General features: G+C 38.0%; 1 protein-coding gene across 1 annotated transcript in view; it reads right to left on the reverse strand.

Annotated features, from left to right (window-relative positions):
- The window catches only part of LOC135481753 (uncharacterized), a 57,307-nt gene that overhangs the window by 21,512 nt on the left and 15,444 nt on the right, over window positions 1-20,351 (reverse strand). Inside the window, 11 exon segments of the mRNA XM_064761432.1 lie at window positions 679-813; window positions 1,578-1,728; window positions 1,989-2,164; window positions 2,571-2,693; window positions 3,231-3,385; window positions 5,161-5,272; window positions 5,715-5,919; window positions 6,417-6,553; window positions 16,051-16,146; window positions 18,617-18,661; window positions 19,974-20,054. Coding sequence (XP_064617502.1) covers window positions 679-813; window positions 1,578-1,728; window positions 1,989-2,164; window positions 2,571-2,693; window positions 3,231-3,385; window positions 5,161-5,272; window positions 5,715-5,919; window positions 6,417-6,553; window positions 16,051-16,146; window positions 18,617-18,661; window positions 19,974-20,054 — 1,416 coding nt within the window.

Here is a 20,351-nt window from a genome sequence, read left to right on the forward strand (position 1 = left end):
CAATATAAGCAATCATTTTAGAAGACACAAGGCAGAATACATCAGACCTAAGAATTTCAAATTGTGATAAACATTTTTAACATAACTCCTGTTTGATGTTTTTAATTTTACCTCATTGCATTCCAGTATAAGTATTTGAATAAAATTGAACATTGTAACTTCAGCCAAAGCTGGCTTTGTGTAATCAGTCCCTGTTCTCAAACCAGACATTAATACAACTATCATGGACCCGGGGTCTCCGTGCTGAGGGGGTCAGCACGTCAGCACGGCGCAATAACCCAGAAGTCCACTCCGGCCGTACATGGGAAGGTTTGTCAGCAGCTTGCGGATCGGTCATGAGTTTCCCCTGGCTCCTCCTTTTCCTTTGGTTTCCTCCCACCATAATGCTGGCTTCCTCTCTGGCCGTACATGCGAAGGTCTGTCAGCAGCTTGCGGATCGGTCATGAGTTTCCCCTGGCTCCTCCTTTTCCTTCGGTTTCCTCCCACCATAATGCTGGCTTCCTCTCCGGCCGTACATGCGAAGGTCTGTCAGCAGCTTGCGGATCGGTCGTGAGTTTACCCTGGTTCCTCCCCGTCCTTTGGTTTCCTTCCACCATAATGCTGGCTATGTTGTATAAGTGAAATATTCTTGAGTACGGTGTAAAATCCCAAACAAATAAATAAATAAATATCATGTACCTTCCATCCCCTGAACTTGGTGTTTTTGATGACGACCATATCCCTGAGGGAGAGGATGGGTTGTTCTAACCACAGACGTCGACACTGCTCTGCGCTCGCCTCCAGGATGTTAGCCTCTGGGCCAATCGGACAGGCCTACAACACATTTGAAACACAGGATTGAGACTAGCACAAAGGTTTACTTCATGTAGCCAAATTAGCAACCTTCTTTCCAATGTGACCACTACTGAACAGTGTTGCAACTGTTGCTTTATTGTTAGATACACAACAGTTGTGTTGTTGAATATTTGTGAAAAAAAAGTACGGAGCTAACCGTACAAAAATTCATATCTAGCAACCTAAAAGTTAAAAGGAAGACCGAACTTGAAGCAAGATTATCAGTACACAATATATATATATTTTTTTTCTGTCTACACTGCTGTCTACTGAACAGAAATTATATAGGTGTAGATACAAGATTGTTAAGTTACAATCAGCACAGTTTTAAATGCAGACAATTCTGTTATAAATATGAAATACCCAGTAAAATTGAATGTAAAATCATACTTATAGTACACACTCCAAATTGAGGCTTTATTCCTCCCAAATTAATTCAGTAACAAGCTAACGGTATATAAAACAACGTGTCAGTACAATTAGAATTACATGTTTGCATATACATATATGCATAATATCACTAGTGCAAGGGCACTCATACAAAAATCAATATGTGGCACAGGAAAGGACAAAATGGAAGAAAGCTCGGGACCCTTGTGGTTTACTTTAGAACAAAACCCATTAACATTTGTATTTAATCTATTTAAAAAAGCTGGATCTTGGTCACAAGCATGGTTTGCTAACAAAAGTTCCATGAAACACGCCATAACACAGAGAAGGAATCAATCAATACACAGGCTTACCAAGGACATAACAACTTTTTCTCGGAATGGATCAATTGGAGGATTTGTGACTTGAGCAAAGAGCTGTTTGAAGTAGTCGTACATCAGAGGGTTGTACTCGGAGAGACAGGCCAGAGGAGCGTCATTACCCATAGAGCCCAGAGCTTCTTTCCTGCAAAACGAAAACAAAAAAGCAGTGCAAAAGGAGCAGGCTATAGCCATTAAGTGGCAACAGAAGAAAATGCTTCAGGTGATTTTTTAAAAGACTGGGGGAAGATGCACAATACGAAGCAGCTAGAATCAACACATATAACTTTCCAACTCTTACTCAGACAATTCAAATAACCTTATCTTGCTCAAATGCAAAGTGAACAATTATTAGTGACAACTGTTCCTTTACATGACAATTTCACCTGTTAAATAAATAATTACCTGTCTTTGACCATAGGTAGGACGAGTAAACTGAGAGTCTCTATGGTGTAGCCAAACATTGGCAGTCTCCTGTCCTGCTCCACTCTGCTCCCCTTGTTACTATCAGACATCAAAACCAATGATTCTACACGGCGCTTTGTTGGATGGTTCTTGTGAAGGTCATCCATGGTTATTGTCTGTAATCAGACAAACGTAAATGTATCTTAAAATGTCAAAGATGGCAAGTTTCTCCGATCCACATGCAACACAGAGGACGTTTATCCAAGTTATCTTCTTACCATTAATGTAGAAAATTGTTTAAAACATATTTGCTAATTGTAATATAAAACTTTTATTTTGATGCACAGCTCAGTCTATCATGAGCTCCATTTTGTATTAAAACCTTGTAAACTGTATTTTAATATTGTATCAGTAACATGGCCATGAAGGGTGGAGAAAGGAACGTCCCACATCATGGAATGTCAGAAGTTGCATTGCCACTTAAAAGTTTTCTGATAGTAAAATAGACATTAAAGAAGGTGATGTCATAATGCCATGGTTATTGTTGTCATTCCCGTATCTGATTTATCTACATGAGCATACCTCCTCTTTGAGCCACTTGGACACAGGCCTGAGGTTGGAGATGTTGGTTTTCAGCACATCATCTTTGATGAATACTTTCTCCTGGGTGTCAACCAACAGCATGCGGCCAGGTTTGAGGCGGCCCTGAAATAACAACATGGAATATATCAGTCAATGCTCTTTTCAATTACTGACTCATTTATGTGCATATTTTTATACATGTATCTCTCACTCAGGAAACTTTGTTTTAAAAGTGCTTTTAATAATCAAAAAGCTAAAATGAGTAGCCATGATACATGTACATATGTAGATACATGGCCCCGGGATCGAGAAGCAATCTTACACTTAAGTCAAAATCTAAAATGACTTTAAAATTGTTATCTCTTATGTCACATGATCAAAATATTTCTTGACAACGTAAATTCTGTGTAAGTTATTGTAAAACAATTTTCAGTTAAAATAACAAGAAGGAACACACCAAATTTAATGACTGAATTGTGACTAAAGTTTAAGACTGCTTTGTAATCCTGGGGCCTGGTACTCACACCTATCAAAACTTCAGGTAGTGCTCTTTAGGAATCGAAACAAAAACATATTACAGGAAATCTCAACAAAAAAAACCACCAAAATACAGACATGGTCAAAGCGTTAGCAAACTTGCTCCATGACAGGTACATTTACCTTTTGAATGACATCACCAGATTTGACATCAGCCACACCCACTTCACTGGCCATGTACATGTGGTTATCCTTGGTGACATAAAATCTGGATGGCCTCAAACCATTCCTGTCCAGTATGGCACCAATGTAACGCCCATCCGTGAAGGTTAGCAGAGCTACAACAACAATAGTCTTATTAAAGACAATCTCCTACACCAAAATGAAACCTATCACATCTTCAATTATTAAGGCTAAGGTTGTAAGATTTCGGCCTTCAGCATATGTTTTGTTTTATGTTCAACAATACCAGACATAACGCTCAGACAAATCCTATCATACAGAAATAATTATTAAAGGACTAGTGTCCAGATTTACCTACTGGTCCTAATTATAATGATTATAGCCTGTTTAAACATTATATCACCAAAGGGCTTTTGAGTAATGTAATAATGTTGTTTCGAGATTTCGAGATGGATTCTAGCTACGCAGAAGTAAATATATGCCATATCAATTTGAACTCACAGTGGGTGATGCTGAAGTTCCGATTTATAACAATGACACCAAGTTTTCAGACTATGAATCTGATTTTTGTCCAGGCATTTCCAATCGCACTAGTAATACTTACTGGTAAGCAATAGTTTTATCCTAGGTTGCACTGTGACTTTCGTGTTTTATCTTTTATATTTATTTATTATTCTTCCCCTCTGTTCACTTAACAATAACTATCATTCTATTTGAGGGGGATTCTAAATTCATACCTATATTTGATGACAGCAACCGGAACATGTCATTTTCCACATTCCGAACAGCCTAAGACCATAGGGGCATATAATTGTGTACAATATAAATACATGTACAATGTGGACGATGGCGTTAGTGTACAGAGATTTAGTATATATCAGTTTTCAGTTTAATTAATAGTGTTTTATAACTACTGTGTGCAGGTGCCATTGTAGAAATTCAGCTGTATTCCTCTCGTAGCTTTCAGCTATGAAATGACGAGAGCAGAAACAGCTGTTTTCGGTGAGTACAAAATCCTTCCATCTTATGTAGTGAATCCATGCCTTCAGGGGGTTATATCATCTGAAAACTTGAAAAACTAAACTTTGACCACTTGTTTTTACAACCGTATGCAGAACAGCAAACCACTGCGTGGAGAAATGTGATAAGCGATATGTTGTTGCTCTTGTAGCTTTTTTAACACTGAACTAAATGGCAAAGCTCTGACAGCTCGTAAAGGTTGGACTTGTATGACGTAATTCAGCTGAGTCTTGGTGGAAAAGATGCATAAAACCAGTCTCATTATCTTGTGATTTTAAGTGCCAAGTAATTAAATTAATGTACCTTTTTTTCAATATTTTCTTTACATTCAATTTAACAATATATACAGAGGTAGCTAATTATGGATAAAAAATAAATCTGGACACTAATCCTTTAAGCCACCCTGAGCTTCATTCCCATGAATATTTCTGAAGAGAAATGGGCAACTGATATTTGTTCATTTTATAATACAAATATTACTATGATAATCTTTTTTTTTTTTACAATTTTAAGGCTGACAAATACAAGTTGTCGTATACTAATTTGTACAGACAGCACAAGTGACTTTTTCCTGCTTTATATGTACAAGCTCTTTATACACCATCAAGGTTTCAGAAATGGGAGACTTGAAGACAAGCTACACAAAACGTACAAATGACAGTAGAACGCATTGTTTTCTTCTGTGATGTTTTCATGAGCGCACACACGCCAATAATTGTGACGTATTAAAGGAAAGAACAAATGATTTCACGGTTCTGGACCATTTTGACACAGGCATGAAGAAGTTTTACGAGTATCCCATTGTACAACCTACATGTACATTGTCCTACAATCTCATAATGTTATAATCATAACTATAGAAGTACAAGAGGAGAAATGCACAATTTAATAAGCCTGACTGATTCCAGACCTGGTCCGTCCCAGGGTTCCATGGCGAAGGCGCTCCACCTGTAAAAGGCTCTTTTATCTGCTGACATGTATTTGTCATTCTGCCAGGCTTCTGGTACCATCGTCATCACTGCCTGTAGACAGAACAATGAGAACAGAGATTCATCACAGCACCTAACAACATTACCAATACACGCAAATATTCCGCATTACTGCATGATGCAGGCCTAGGAGAGTTCTACATTAATTTCCTCACAGCCTCAAGCAATTGTTAAATTCAATATTTCAACAATTAGATGAAATTTGGAAGAAATGCAGGTGGGAAACCAAAGCACTCTTGCCAAGTTTTGGCAGATATGACAACCAGAGGAAATTTTTGCAAAACATGACTTTCAACACAAACGATCTTCTACTAATGAAAATTATATCTGGTAGAGCAACAAATACTTACTATGAATTGTAATTTAAAATCATTTAGTTTAATAATAATCTGTCAGATAAAACTTACAATGTATGATTTTACTTTGTATCACAGACTATTTTGTTAGACAATAAATCCAACTGCATCATTCTCACCTCAGGTAATGACCTTCCCCCGGCCATGCAGAGGAATTCCAGGACATTGTCCACACAGCCTGAGTCTGACATGCCCTCCTCCACAACCGGGTAGAGAAGTTTCAGCTTGTCGCCATACCTCTTACTCTGCATGACCCCCTCACGGGCACTCATCAGGTTACGGTTCCCACGTAGTGTGTTAATCTCACCATTGTGGGCCAGGTACCTGATGGCAGGAACAGTTATAATTAATCATGATTCTGTGTAGAATTTGTGAAGCCCTGAAATTGACTAATCCAACCAATTTAGGTCTGTCTCTAAAATCCATCTTAAAATGAGTATAAATTGGACTTAAAGCTGCTCTTTCATGGACAAATGGTTGAGAAAATAGGGTAGTCATATTGGGAATGATATCAACACTGAGTGTAGTCCCTACACTGTAAGTATTTATCATAATCAACTTAGTACATCAATGTCTGAAATACTGGCTAACACCCTGAGGCTGCTTTACTATCAAAGTGGTCATATTTACTGGGTATCATCTACAGATATAAAGGCATGACATGTAAGCTTACTCCAGATTATTTCCATCACAAGGTGAAAATCAGATTTAAAGGTAAAGGAAATGTGGGTGGATGGGAACCTTGAAACCTCAGCACCTACAAGACAAAATAGCAAACAGAATGCAGAGAGTGGGACTTGATGGACAGAGCCCTGTCTTACCTTTGTGGGTGGGCCCTCTCCCAGCTGGGGAAGGTGTTGGTGGAGAAGCGGCTGTGAACCAGGGCCAGGTGAGTCTCATAACTGGTGTCAGACAGGTCCTTAAAATATTGCCACAACTGACGAGTTGTTAGCTGGCCCTACAACAACAACAAAAGTGACTGATTAAAATAAATTGGACTATTTAATTACTGTCATGAAAAAGGTTAATGTTCATCTTACTGTCACAAATTGAACATACGCCACAAACCATAATACAATCCTCTGGTATTTGTAACAAAGCTAAATTTTGTTACAAATTAACATTGTTGCATAGTACGTTCTTTTCTTCATTTGTATGATATTCAACCGGTCAACTCCCTTGTGATGAAAACAAAGACTGAAATACCAATGGCGATTAAAGTCCAATATATTCCAATATTTTTTAGAGACAAATTGTTTATGCTGTCTTGAGTTAAACATGCAATACAAAACACAAAACAGGCCTCATGTGTCATGTTAGTGCAGCACTTTCGTGGCTGTATTTGTATATTTAACTCTCTTGTAATGAAAACAAAAAATGCCAACCAAAGCATAAGTCCAACACCCAATCCTACATAATAGACTAAAAGTATCCCAGGGCTATGTTGGAATGTGCTGTGAATGCTGTGATGTGAGTGGGTTTAAGGTGTTCTATCTTGATGATCTCAGAGGTTCTCAAGTATGGGGTAACATCTGCTTGTTTACTGAGCCAACAGGTAAAATGCTCTCTTACACAACATAACCACAGCAGATACTTGCAGGGCTGCGTTAGACCAGGCGCACTGAAGATGAACCCCAAAGCCTGGAATGCAGACAGACAAAATACCAATGGGATATCCTCGTCAAACATAATTGCTGTGATGTTGATGTGTAGTCTGCAGAGTTTCTGGAGGTTTTAGTTACGATGTGCAGCAGCTTATGTCACTGTAGCCTATTAAGTACTCGCATGTGGTAAAATATACATGCACACAGAGGCTGGCAATGTGGGAGGCACAATTCTCTCTTATAAATAAATACCGATACTTAACAATGTTTAGCTTATGTTCTTGTTTCCTTCTGATGAAAAACAAGCTGTATGCAATAAGCTTATTGTAAATAACATCAAATATAAACAGTTGACGGCATTTTAGGAACTGGCACTGGACATCGTAATTTGAATAATACCTCTACTGTAACAAATGTGACACTTTAAAATTTCCAATTTTATTCTGCCCTGTCAAGTGTTATCTCCATGACAACATACATGTGAATGAATTGAATTTATTTATTACACAGGTAATTTCATTGGTTGCATGTTGCAACTTTTCCTTGAAATCACAAAAACCTCAAATGATTGTCCCCAGTGCTTGCTTGTAAACTGAAGAATGGTTATTTATTTCAATTTTTCATTTTGGTTTCACTCCAAAAATAATGACATTCTCAAAATTAAGAGAGACTCCTATAAACTAGATCTAACTTAAAAATGTACATTAATGAAGAACACAGTGATTTATTCTGTATAGCCTTTGTAGCTTTATCTTCATATTGACCATTTAGACAGACTTGCCTTAGGAAGCCTCAACATTTTTAACATTTGCCCCTGGACTAGGCCGCATAAAGGCATTATCATGCATCAGGCTGATGTGATGTGCAGCATTAAAGGTCATGCAGAAGCAAGTGTGGCCACCACATGCTGGTCACTTTGATGCCAGCATATTATTAGCATTTCACAGATGGAAGCAAACTGCTTGTGTTCGGAGAATGAGATAAAAGGATAAGGATATTTTTGAATTTTTCTTGTGCAATGAGTCCTTCATGTTGTGTAATACTAAAAAGGTACTACAGAAGAGCAGGTGCAGTAGAGCGTATCTTGAGAGAGACTCACTATTTGGATGATTGCTGAAAAGTAGATAATACTGTTCATCTAGAGAGATTAATAGTGAGTACATGTGTTATCAGTAGACAGCCACCAGCACTGCAATCTGCAACCTGCTATATTTAAAAAAATTCAGCAGGTAACCCGCCTACTTTGACCAAAGCCCCTACATGTAGTTTGCCTTCAATTTAAAACTGTAAAATTTAATTTAATTCTCTGGATCACTTTTTACTATTCCTTGGTTGCCGTCTACTCTCAAATATAATAATAGCACAGGTGATAATGTAATGCATGATATTTGAATTTGCCTATTAATACTTTATCTAAATCTATGGTATCCCTGAGGCAGTAGTGTTCTTTCCCTAAATATATGTATGGCCCAGGGAACTTCCTTTCAGAGAATAATCCCATCCCACAGAGCACAAATGTTACAGAAACAACATCCTCCATCAAATATTTACATCCTAGCTCAGGTTATGCTTGTGTATAAATAAAGCAAAGAGACATCCAATGAAGCGGCTCATGAATCGTCTTCTCCACGGCAGTATTGGGTATATTTTTGCTCCCTGTCATGTTTATAGCATGTACTCCCCATGTGATGGAAATGAATTTATGGCCACTATTCCGAGTTGTGAATTCACTAGAACTGGCTGATGGGCTGAGCATAAAGAAGAAACATGAGCAGTCCCCGGTGGACAAATTTTCCCCATGAGAGGAGTTGTTGGTGATTGGTTGTGAGATCAGAGGCGCCGTGGGTGTATCAGCTCCTGTCCGCCACATCGACACGGAAATTCACAAAAGTGTATTGATCTCCATGACTCTAGTCCACAATACATTACAACGCCAACACAAACACTCAGCCAGTGCAACGGTATCTGTATAAAGCAATGTTCATGTTAACTACTAGCTTTCTGAGCAATGTACTATTCAGGTACTAATGATACTATCCACTGCAGGACACACTAAGGTTTCATCATGGTGTTATCATGGCAATAACCTCCCTTATATTGTGTCTCCAACCAATGGTTATATGTACATTTTATATTTATTTATTTATTTTGATTGTTGCTTAATGCCATTCTCAAGGATTTCCCACTTTCTGATTCTTCCCACAATAATGCTTGCTGCCAGAGTGCAAGATAAATATTTTCAAGTATGACATTAAATACCAATCAAATAAATTATTAAATAATTTTTTTTCACTTACATCGTGGCGGTCAATTTAATGGGTTGAGGAAAATGGAGTTCTCAGCATAAACCAACAACCTTTGGCAATTTTCCCGCATAACCTGTGTAAATTTTCTGTTCAGTTAATTGCCCTTAATTAGCATATGTATGGGCCTTCTGTTCAGCGACTTGTCCCTGGTTTGTATGGGCCTTCTGTTCAGCGACTTGTCCCTGATTTGTATGAGTCTTCTGTTCAGCGACTTGTCCCTGGTTTGTATGGGTCTTCTGTTCAGTCACTTGTCCCTTGTTTGCATGGGTCTTCTGTTCAGTCACTTGTCCCTGGTTTGCATGGGTCTTCTGTTCAGTCACTTGTCCCTGGTTTGTATGGGTCTTCTGTTCAGCCACTTGTCCCTGGTTTGTATGGGTCTTCTGTTCAGTCACTTGTCCCTGGTTTGTATGGGCCTTCTGTTCAGTCACTTGTCCCTTGTTTGTATGGGCCTTCTGTTCAGTCACTTGTCCCTGGTTTCTATGGGTCTTCTGTTCAGTCACTTGTCCCTGGTTTGTATGGGTCTTCTGTTCAGTCACTTGTCCCTGGTTTGCATGGGTCTTGTGGTCAGCCAGTTGTTCTGGGTTTTTGAATGAGACTTGTCCATACTTTATTTCAAGTCATGGGTTTCCGTTCAAGCACTTATCCCTAGTATATGTGTGATTTTTCTGTTCAGCCACTTCTCCTTGCATTATGTACGAGTTTTCTGTTTAGCAAAGTATACCTTTATGTATACAACATTTTATTTTCTGGAATTGTGCAGAACAGAATATGTACAATTGTTTTGCACATATGTATAGCTAGAATCAGAAATAGATGTCCGAAATATCCCTGTTCTATCCCCCAACATTTTCAAAAATAAAGGAAAGAAAAATCTTTAAAAAAAATGACAGGACATCATGTTGTCAAGTTTTGCTTCATATAAATTGGTGGCCAAAAGAAACTTTACGACTCTGTGAGTTAAATTTAACCAGCCTTTTCAGCAAATTAATACCAAATTATTGTAGGGAAACACTGAACGAAGCATATTCCCATGTGCGACAAGTGTCATATACGCCCACACGACTTTGTTTTGGGACAACGAAGAAAGTTGAAAAATCATGTGACCCATGGATGGCTGCAACTGCACATATAATAAATGTATAAAAACATTACACACTAAAAACCACCAAAGTAATGTCTCGATTGACTCCAGAACAAAGCGAGAGGGCCCTGGGTATGGTATCCATGGGAGCCACTTGTGCCCACATTGCAAGGACCTTTGGCTGCTCTCATGTAACTGTGTCAAACTTGATGCAACGTTACAGACAGACAGCGCAGACATCAGACAGGCCAAGAACAGGCAGGCCTAGGGTAACTACACCCAGAGAAGACGGGTACCTGCACACCTCACACCTGAGGAACTGCTTCCTGACAATGACGTCATCGTCAATCAATGGTCACCGTGTCAGTTGGCAGGCCATGTCCAGGAGACACCACTGGTCATCATCTACGGCAACCTAACAGCTCAACATTACGTGGATGAAATTCTACTTCCTGTTGTCCTGCCATTCCTTCAACAGCAGCCACGTGGTGTCGTGTACCAGCATGACAACGCCAGACTCCATACAGCTCCAGTTGTGCAGAACTTCCTAGATGCCACCGACTTCAACATCTTGCCACGTTCCCTAGATATGTCCCCATAGAACATCTTTGAAATATCATGGGTCGCCGGGTGAAACAACGGCCACACCTTGCAGTCAACTGACAAGAACTGGCGTTTGCTCTCCAAGATGAATTGCAACGAATCCGACGTCATCTCATCAGACGACTGACTTTTTCTATGTGTCAGAGAGTTTTTGCATGTATTGAAGGAAGGGGTGGCCACACGTGATACTGATTGGTTTTGATATTGACTGATTTTAATAATATTCAGCTTTTTGTATACTCCGCCCACTGTTAACCAAGATGGAATGGCTATTTTTCTACCTCTGCTTTGTTCACTTGTACAATGATTGGAGGGCTGCTTTGTCTGTTCTTACTCAAGACTTTCAATATCTAAAGTCAATGGTCTTTTCAATATATTAAACTTCAGTTATCCTGTTTTCTGCTTTGGCAAAATAAATTGTTTTGAACTCTTTGTGAAGTTTCTTTTGGCCGTCAGTTTAGATTATTAAATGGGCCATTCGTGATGTGCACTCATTGCACTACTGGTACATCCAGTTTGAATGGAGAAATGTAGCAATCAGAAAAAAATACAGTGTACATGAAAATACACCACAGCAGTAAATACCTGAATGTGAGTAATTATGAAAATAATTACCCACTTGTAATTAAACTTAAGTATGTGCAAGTTTAGATTAAGCATGCACAAGATTATAGAGAAAGTGTATGCTAAGTTTCATGGAAACAGGTTCAGTACTTTAGGAAGAGCTGCATGGACAAAATCTGCATACATGGAAAAGCACTATTATACAAAGTCCTAGATGGTGGTAATCTTGAAAATAATAACCTAATTGCTAATAAACTTAAGCATGTACAAGTTCAGACCATAGGCAAGATGTATGGTAAGTTTCATCAAAATCGGCACAGTAGTTTGGGAGGAGATGCATGGACAAAATAGTGACTACAGGCAGAAAGACGGACAGATAGGGTGATTCCAGTATACCCTCCTCCCCTAGCTTCGTTGAGGGGTGTATACTTAGAGAATAAATATCAAAACAGCTTGCCGTATCTAATGTGTCTGTATGAGCACCCATTTAGCAAAATGACCCACATACATGTAATGTGTCTGAGTTCTGGCTGGAGAACACCAGGCTGCAGCCTGATACAACAATCATACCTCCATTCTGTAAACATGTATTATGCCCGCACCAAAAATATACACTAGATTCTTTTTGCTGTTCTTAGCTCATATACTAACAGCCACCCAGCTTTCAATGTCAGGCAACTAAAATTAATATAATACACCTACATGTAATACCATACTACAGCCTTATTACACCTATTACGTATTCCAACCCTGTTTTACAGCCTGAAAGAGCTCCACTCTGTGCTCAAATATCTATATAACTGAATGGAATGTCTCAATACAACACTAACTTCCTGTCCACCATCTGCATGAAATATCGCCGGTAGTAAGAGAATGGTCTATCTGACAATCCCTGACAACAGATGTAGCCTTAAACACGCTATGTATCCAGGCTATGATCAAGGGCATTCTGGATGGAAACTATGTGTTGTAATCAGCTGTATAGACCCGGTCTCTTGTGCAATGGAAGCCATGATGCATCCAAGCAATACTATCCTGAATTACTGCATTAGCACCGCACAAACACATCAACTGAGCCCCCTACGGGAGTTGTTCCCGGAAATCGTAAGAGATTACTCCCTCTTTCTAATGCCAATCACCGTTTTAGAACGACATCCCAGAATTTTACTATCAAGAAAAAGATAAAATGCTAATTTTTCCTCCAATTTTCATTCTAATTAAGGGTCAATAGAATATAAAGGTTGCTGTAAGTATTCTGCATTCCAAACAGTGAAAATCTCAGACATCTTTTAATCACACAAATAGCTGAATTAGGGGCAGGGTGTTATGGGATTCATCTTATGTGGTGACAGAATGAATTTACTCCATGTCTGCACACCATTACCCAGATGTAAGTGCCTGCTCTGCTTTTGTATGATGCTGCTCGCACATCATTTACACAACCTTTCAGTGAAAGAAAGTTTGTGTTACATGTAGCTCTCACATCAGAGTCTCTGCAGACCATCTACTGGCGAAGCTGTATCCAACAGATAACATGCAAGAATACATCTAAGACAATGAAAAGAGGGTATAAATTTACCTCCAGTTTAGGAGTTGAGCAAAAGCTCAACTCCTAAAAAAAACAAAAAAACAACCAGAATAGATGCAAAACCTTAGATGCAATTTTACAGCTTGATTAAAGAAAAACATGTATTGTTCAGGTAGGTGTGCGTAAATATTTCACATAAATGATAAAATAACCTGTCCAGGTCATATCGGTTAGTACGGTAAACATGCCCTATATCTAGGGTCAAATTTGGGTTGTAACACTGTTAGTGTCTACTTTAGAAGAAATCAAAAATATTCAAATCTGTTAATTTGCATGCCTTTTCCAGGATTTGAACATTTTCCATCAAATAATACATCATCAGAATTTGTTTAGAGCCACACAGATATAAATGCCGTGTAGTTGGATTATTTATTCACTCGGTCAATACCCTTGGTGTTGATGCTTGAAAAAATATGTGTAATGTGGACTGGACAGATAATTAGAATGCAAAGCCCTAAATGAATCATATTTATACTCATCAAAAAGATCTCTAAATTGGTTGGTACACCCACACAGGCTTCTATTGTGGAATGCAATTACAACCATCCACAAATCAGACTCAGCAAAGTCCACATTTTAACCCAGGGCCTCTGAGGCCAATCAATTTACACCACAGGGGTTTCCAGTTCCAATTACATGTCTAAATCACTTTAACATGGATAAAATGTCTCAACCTTTACCTTGCCATGAGTTTATAAAGACAGCCTCGCTTTACTTCAACAATTCCGAAAGCCAGCATGGACAAGGCATTGATTCTAAGGAAACCCTAAGAATTTTATCTGCTAATGCTGGCTTTTGTGATAAAGTATTTACAGGAAATCCTTAATTAACTGTGCCGTGAAGAAAAAGTAATCCTCAATGAGCAGACGGCTTTCAGGATGACCCAGCCACATAATACCTGTATTGTTAGATGTGCTTTTAAACACCATATACCTATTAGATCAGCTACTATTCACATAATCTTAATGGCATTTACTGTACTATACGGCTTGCACAATACCAAGAGAAGAAAAATGGTAAAACAATCTTATCACATGAAAACAAAAACTGATACAACACACCGATCTAAATATCTCAAATTTAACAGCCAATACAATGGCTTCTCTAATTACAATCAGACATCCGTACATCTAGTTCCGAAGACATGCATATGTGCATTTACTAAATTTGGGCCTACTTTGGTCATGGTCATCCTTCACTTCCAGTCAGAATAGTGCTCTACATCTTGTTTACTTTCCATATATTAACATCAAGATAAACTGTGACTTCTGTGGTGAGATTTTCATTATTAATTACCATTCTGGGAGTTGATTCAACACCTAAAACATGTCTGAATCCTCTCGATAGTGAAAATAACAACCCTTAAAGCTTTCCCACCCACCGCCCAAGAAGCTGGCAAAAGAGAGATAAAGTGACGGGTTTTCAGAAAACCGTCTTGTTCAGGAGATTAACAGTGATTTAAATGAAAGGTCACTGGTGTTAGAGTCTTCATTGAAAGCTGCTTTCAACTGAATCATTTCCAGCATCTTCAATCCTTCAAAGTCACATGAAGATTATACTCTCCTTGAAGCCATCAAATTCTGGCAGTCGACAAAATCATGGGATGCAGGTAACCATGGCAACAATTTGCAAATGAACACTGAATAGCCACCCAGGAAAAAACTGATGGCAAGAGCAGCCAGGCACGCATTATTTGTCACTGCAACTTGCCCACCTTCCTGAAGGATTATTACAAAAGCATGACCTTAAGAATTGGAGCGTGGCCCAGCTTGAGTTGAGGTCATCTATAAATAGACCTGTTTGCCCTACTGCCGATAGTACTTTGTACTTTTAAACTAAAATTGTAATAGCAGAATGCTTTTACCACACCACACTAATACAGTGTTATAAACAGATAAAACTTCAACCCAATGAAAAAAGTTGTCCAATAAAGTGTGCTAGTCCCTAAAACAGACCTAACATACATGTATAAGATGATGGTTGTGATGAAGCTATACATGTAGAAGGGGTTATAGCATCTAAAGCACTGATACTGATTACAGACAGGCCCAAGTAAAGATCATCTAGTAAGATGTTCAGTTGTTGTTCATGTTGTGTCTATACATGTCCATGTATCTTCACATTCCCTTTCATCAGCAAACATACATACGAAAATGCTACCCACATAACTGGTAATTACCAGCTGGCACAGAAGAATGATATAATTAGGGCAACCCTAGTACACATGTGGATGATACAGCCAAGTTGCACAGTTTAACTATGTGTGCTGATATCCACAGCTTGTACTGATTACAGACACATACAGATTCCAATTCCTACCCACCAAAGCTTTCCTGTCAATAGCTAAACAATAGTAAATCTCCTCTGGATATTTGGGTGAGACGTGTTTTTTTTTTTTTCTTGTCTTTTTTTTCTCATTCACTGACAGAATTTATTAATTTTTCCCAGACACGAAAGCAATTCCTTACAGACAAATCACCAAGAACTGAACTCTTGGGATGGGTAATATAACAACCTTTTCATATACTAGAGAAGGCTCAATCAAATCTTCCTGACAACCAACATGTTTCTGCAATGAAACAAAAAATGACACAAAAATTTCCATCTGAGCTCTGTGCTGCTCTTCACGTACATGTACAATATTTTTCCCAGTACCTGTGCACCTGGTGACCTCCACCAGCACAGGTGCTGCCCATGCAGAACTCTTACCTTATACACAATTGTTTCAGTGTGCAGGCTGCAGATGTAAAAACGTAGTCCCTTCTTTGGCACGTGGTGAGATGCATATTTCCGTACCAAGTAGACCTGATGGAAAAATAGAAATCATTGTGAGTGAAGTGCAGTAGGTTAAGATCAGTATACAGTGACATTCTACAAGTCCACAGGAGGTCACCCTGTTTTTCCTGTTCTTAGGTCAGTATACAGCGTACTTATGTACGTAAATGTCACATTTCTATATTTACAATCCCCTTTATGAATGAAGTACACCATGTATAAAATATGTTTACATATAGATGTTACTCCCCAATTTATAACATTCATAGTGAACTGAAGAAGAAATATGTAACACAATTGATGCACACATATATTACAAGTATGTTAACATGAAACTAATTTATATTCACTAAAACAGGGCAAACTGGTTGTTTCCACACCTAAACCAAAATCAGTTTTGGCAAGAAACTAGTATTCATTGAAGTCCTCATTTACTAAGATTATCTCTGTGGAAATACATAATAAACAACAGTAATGTAAAAACAGCAACAAAACCAATGGCTTTTCTGTACTGGATAAACATGACCTTGAAAGAGGTTGCCCTTCACATTTCCGTACACGTAATACTACTACACCTAGCACGTATAAAGTGTGACATGGTTACTGACCCTCCTAAAGAAAGCGGAAATGTTTGGTTGTATCAGCTAACCTATATCTATTACACATCTGGGTCTGGGCGGAGAAAACAAAACAAAGCTTGCTAAGGTGTCGAGTAAGACTAATGACCCTGTGGTAAAAGTCCAACCTTTATCGAATGGGGAACTCGTAAAACTCCTTCCTGCCTATATCAAGGTAGACCAAAGCTGTCAACTCATTTTTCCTTCCTTTATTATATCACAATAACTGGTGAACGTGTGCTCATAAAATGTCCACACATGCTGCAACGTCACAGAACGATGTGTTCTACTCTAACTTGGAATGTCTGTGTAGCTTGAGCCCCCAAGTCCTTGAGTCTTCCATTACTACACAAAATACGATTCACAAAACATGCATAAAATCCTTAACAACTGACTTTTATAATTTACTGCACATCATATTCAGTCTAAAACATTCAATTTTATAATAATAAAAAAAAATCCTTTATTATTAGTCAAATTATATGGACCAAAGTAACACATGTAAGTAAAAGTTTACTACCTTTTCGTTGAAGGGTAAAGGTTTTGTTAGCCTTTTTTGCTTACATATTTAAACATATCATAATAATTTGTGCTAAATGTCTTGGTATATTTAAGTATAACATGCCACACTATACTAATAGTACCAATAATGGACCACATGGTGATATAATATTTGTTTAAGATATTCCATTTACATTTAATCTGCCACTGGTTTAGAGAAAGATTTTGTACAGAAATTATGTAAACGATTGAGATTACCAAGATGTCCTAAAATTCTATTCCTTCTGAAAGACACATTTTTTCAACGACACATAAATACATGTACCTATCAAAATGCTATACTCTAGATTATGGAAACTGTTTAGTACGATGAGGGAGGAGCAAGTATAAACCTTGGCTACAGAAAAAATTCAGTGGCATAAGGCAGAATTGAACTCTCAGCTTTGGCTGGAAAGATGGCCTGCTCAGTATGTGAAAGTTTTACATATACATAAACGAGCACCCTTGAGGTATTCATTTTGTGCTGCCATACAATTTGATTCAGCTTTTATAATGACAAATGTGAAACTTCCGCAATCAATGACATTTTCCTTATGTGCTATTACCGATTGAGTACCTTCAAATGAAATGGTTTCCATTTTTTTTGTATAAGCGAGGATAAACACTTGAGAAACTGTTGGCAACATAATATGAGAAAACAAGGTATCTTCACTGAGTATGGAATTTAAAAAAAAAAAAAAAAAATACTCCTTAACAATCAGCGGCTGTTGATGAGAAGCTCAGGAAGACCACTTACATGTATGTCAGAGTCTAGCTATCTTTCTGATGTATTCTTGTCATACTCTCACTAACCCATTAACACACATCTCACTTCTTGTATCTATCATACAATGTTCACATGTTGTCTAAGTGAAGCACCGTTTGGTGACCTATAAGTCTACCATCTTAGCCTTTGTGTGTGTATGTTCTGCTTGCGTCACCAGACCGTCGTTCGCTGTTACTAGTACAGTATCTAGGTTAACAGATACAATGACATTCCTTTATTCATGAATAGCAACATTTTAGGAGCTTAAATTAATCACTGAGAATACTTAAACTGAAACAGGTTTTTCAGTTTGACAGCTTTGTCTCACAGGGACCATGGAGAGCAAAAACTAAATATACATCTACATGTAAAAATAGATAAACAGCATGTAAATACAGTTCATTTTATTTTACATAATCAATACAATCTGTATATGCATGTAAAATAAGTGTGTAAAATGTACATTCTCTACCTCCTTATACTATTATTATTAAATAGTGACATGCATCTTGTTTTAATTGGACTGCCACATCAACAAGTGGAATGTGATATTTTCATATCACAACAATATTCTCACCTGGCGTAGAAAATCATCCTGTTCCAGCTTACCAGTTACAAAAACCTGAGAAAGACAAAACACACACTTTACTAGAATGGGAAAAATTCAAAATGGTACTGAAGTCAGCATCATTTGTTAAAAAATCCCACCAAAAATCAATATCTGAATTCATATTTATTCTTTAATTTTTATTATTTTAATGTTTTTAAAAGAGAACTAAAAGTATTCAGACGTTTAAACTGTTTTGGACTATACTGTTAAAATTTGTTGCAACCCTGTGCAAATCACAATCAGTTTACTAGTATACTATTTCAATTTTATTCTGGCATGTGTGTTTATTTATTTATTTGATTGCTGTTTTACGCCGTACTCAAGCATATTTCACTTATATGACAGCAGCCAGCATTATGGTGGGAGGAAACCCAAGGTCATCTGCAGGTTGCTGGCAGACCTTCCTACGTACGGCCGGAGAGGAAGCCAGCATGATCTGGACTTGAACTCACTGCACCATGTGTGTTGCATAAGGTTTTAACCATCTCTTCAACCAATATTTTGAAACATTCTGAGAGAACTTTGGGGTGTGGAGAAATGAATTGCACAGTTTTATGAAACTTGTATCTTTAATGACACAAACAAACCATTTCAGCATCCTTTTCGTAATAATTGAATGCATAAATTACACAGACAAAAGTGCTTGAGTGGTTGAAAAGGTTAAAGATTTACAGTATATGCTATATCGTGGAAACGTGGAGAGGGGATGGGCATATTCAAATTTGTCCCACGCAGTAACTGCTCTAGGACAAGAGAGAGTGTCATGTTAGACTGCCAGATCTTTTTGTTAAGAATAAGACGGCTTTCCAGCTTGAGGCAAATCTTACATTTGTCCCTCGTCACGAGAGCCAATTAACTTCGAGAAATTGTAGATCCTTTTACTCTTGGGCAAAATCCTGCTGAATAAGACATTTGCGTCTGAGAACGTAAGAGGATTTCGCACTGACGTGGCTGTCAGTGCGGCACTAAATTAATGAGTACTAGATCAAACAGAGCCTGTTCCAAAAAATCAATCTCACCGCGTCACCAACGGTGTCAGACCATCGCTGGGTAAATACTGATTCAAGAAGGAACTGAATTTATGTTAGACGGCTGTTGTAACAGACCTGTTGGTTCCGTTGAGGAAATTAAAACCAGAGCCGATATATGGCAACTACTATGATCCATCTTTGGGTCTGGAAAACATCGGGCACAGCTGTGCTTGCTCAGGCCACATACCGGAATAAATAAATAAATGAGATTGGACAGTATCTCAAAGATCTCATCCCGGTCAATTTAATTCTCTCAAGTTACAGACATAATTTATCAAACACCATTCTCTTACCTGTTTTAGGATTGGTTCATTGACTTTGGCCACTTGACCAATCACAGAACTGTCCACAGGAACTGGTCTCCAACATAGAATCTGGTGACAAAAAAAATCATAAAGAGATTGACAAAAAGAAAATGATAGATGGTTATGCGGCTAATTCATCTGCCTAACCGTAATAATATTACCAATCCATCTGTTACAGGCCTTTACCTCATCAACCCAATTATTCTGATTTCAATGAAAGTGTTGGATGTACAGAATTGTTTTTCTGACATTCAAGAATCGATGAGACAAATGAACCAGAATCCAGTTTAAAATGAATTCAATAAAAAATGGTACTTCCAACAGCAAATAAGGATGGAAAAAGCTTTTTTATGGGGAAGGTTGTAA

Source organism: Liolophura sinensis, chromosome 1 (genome assembly GCF_032854445.1).
Source record: "Liolophura sinensis isolate JHLJ2023 chromosome 1, CUHK_Ljap_v2, whole genome shotgun sequence".
NCBI classification, from domain to species: Eukaryota; Metazoa; Mollusca; class Polyplacophora; order Chitonida; family Chitonidae; genus Liolophura; species Liolophura sinensis.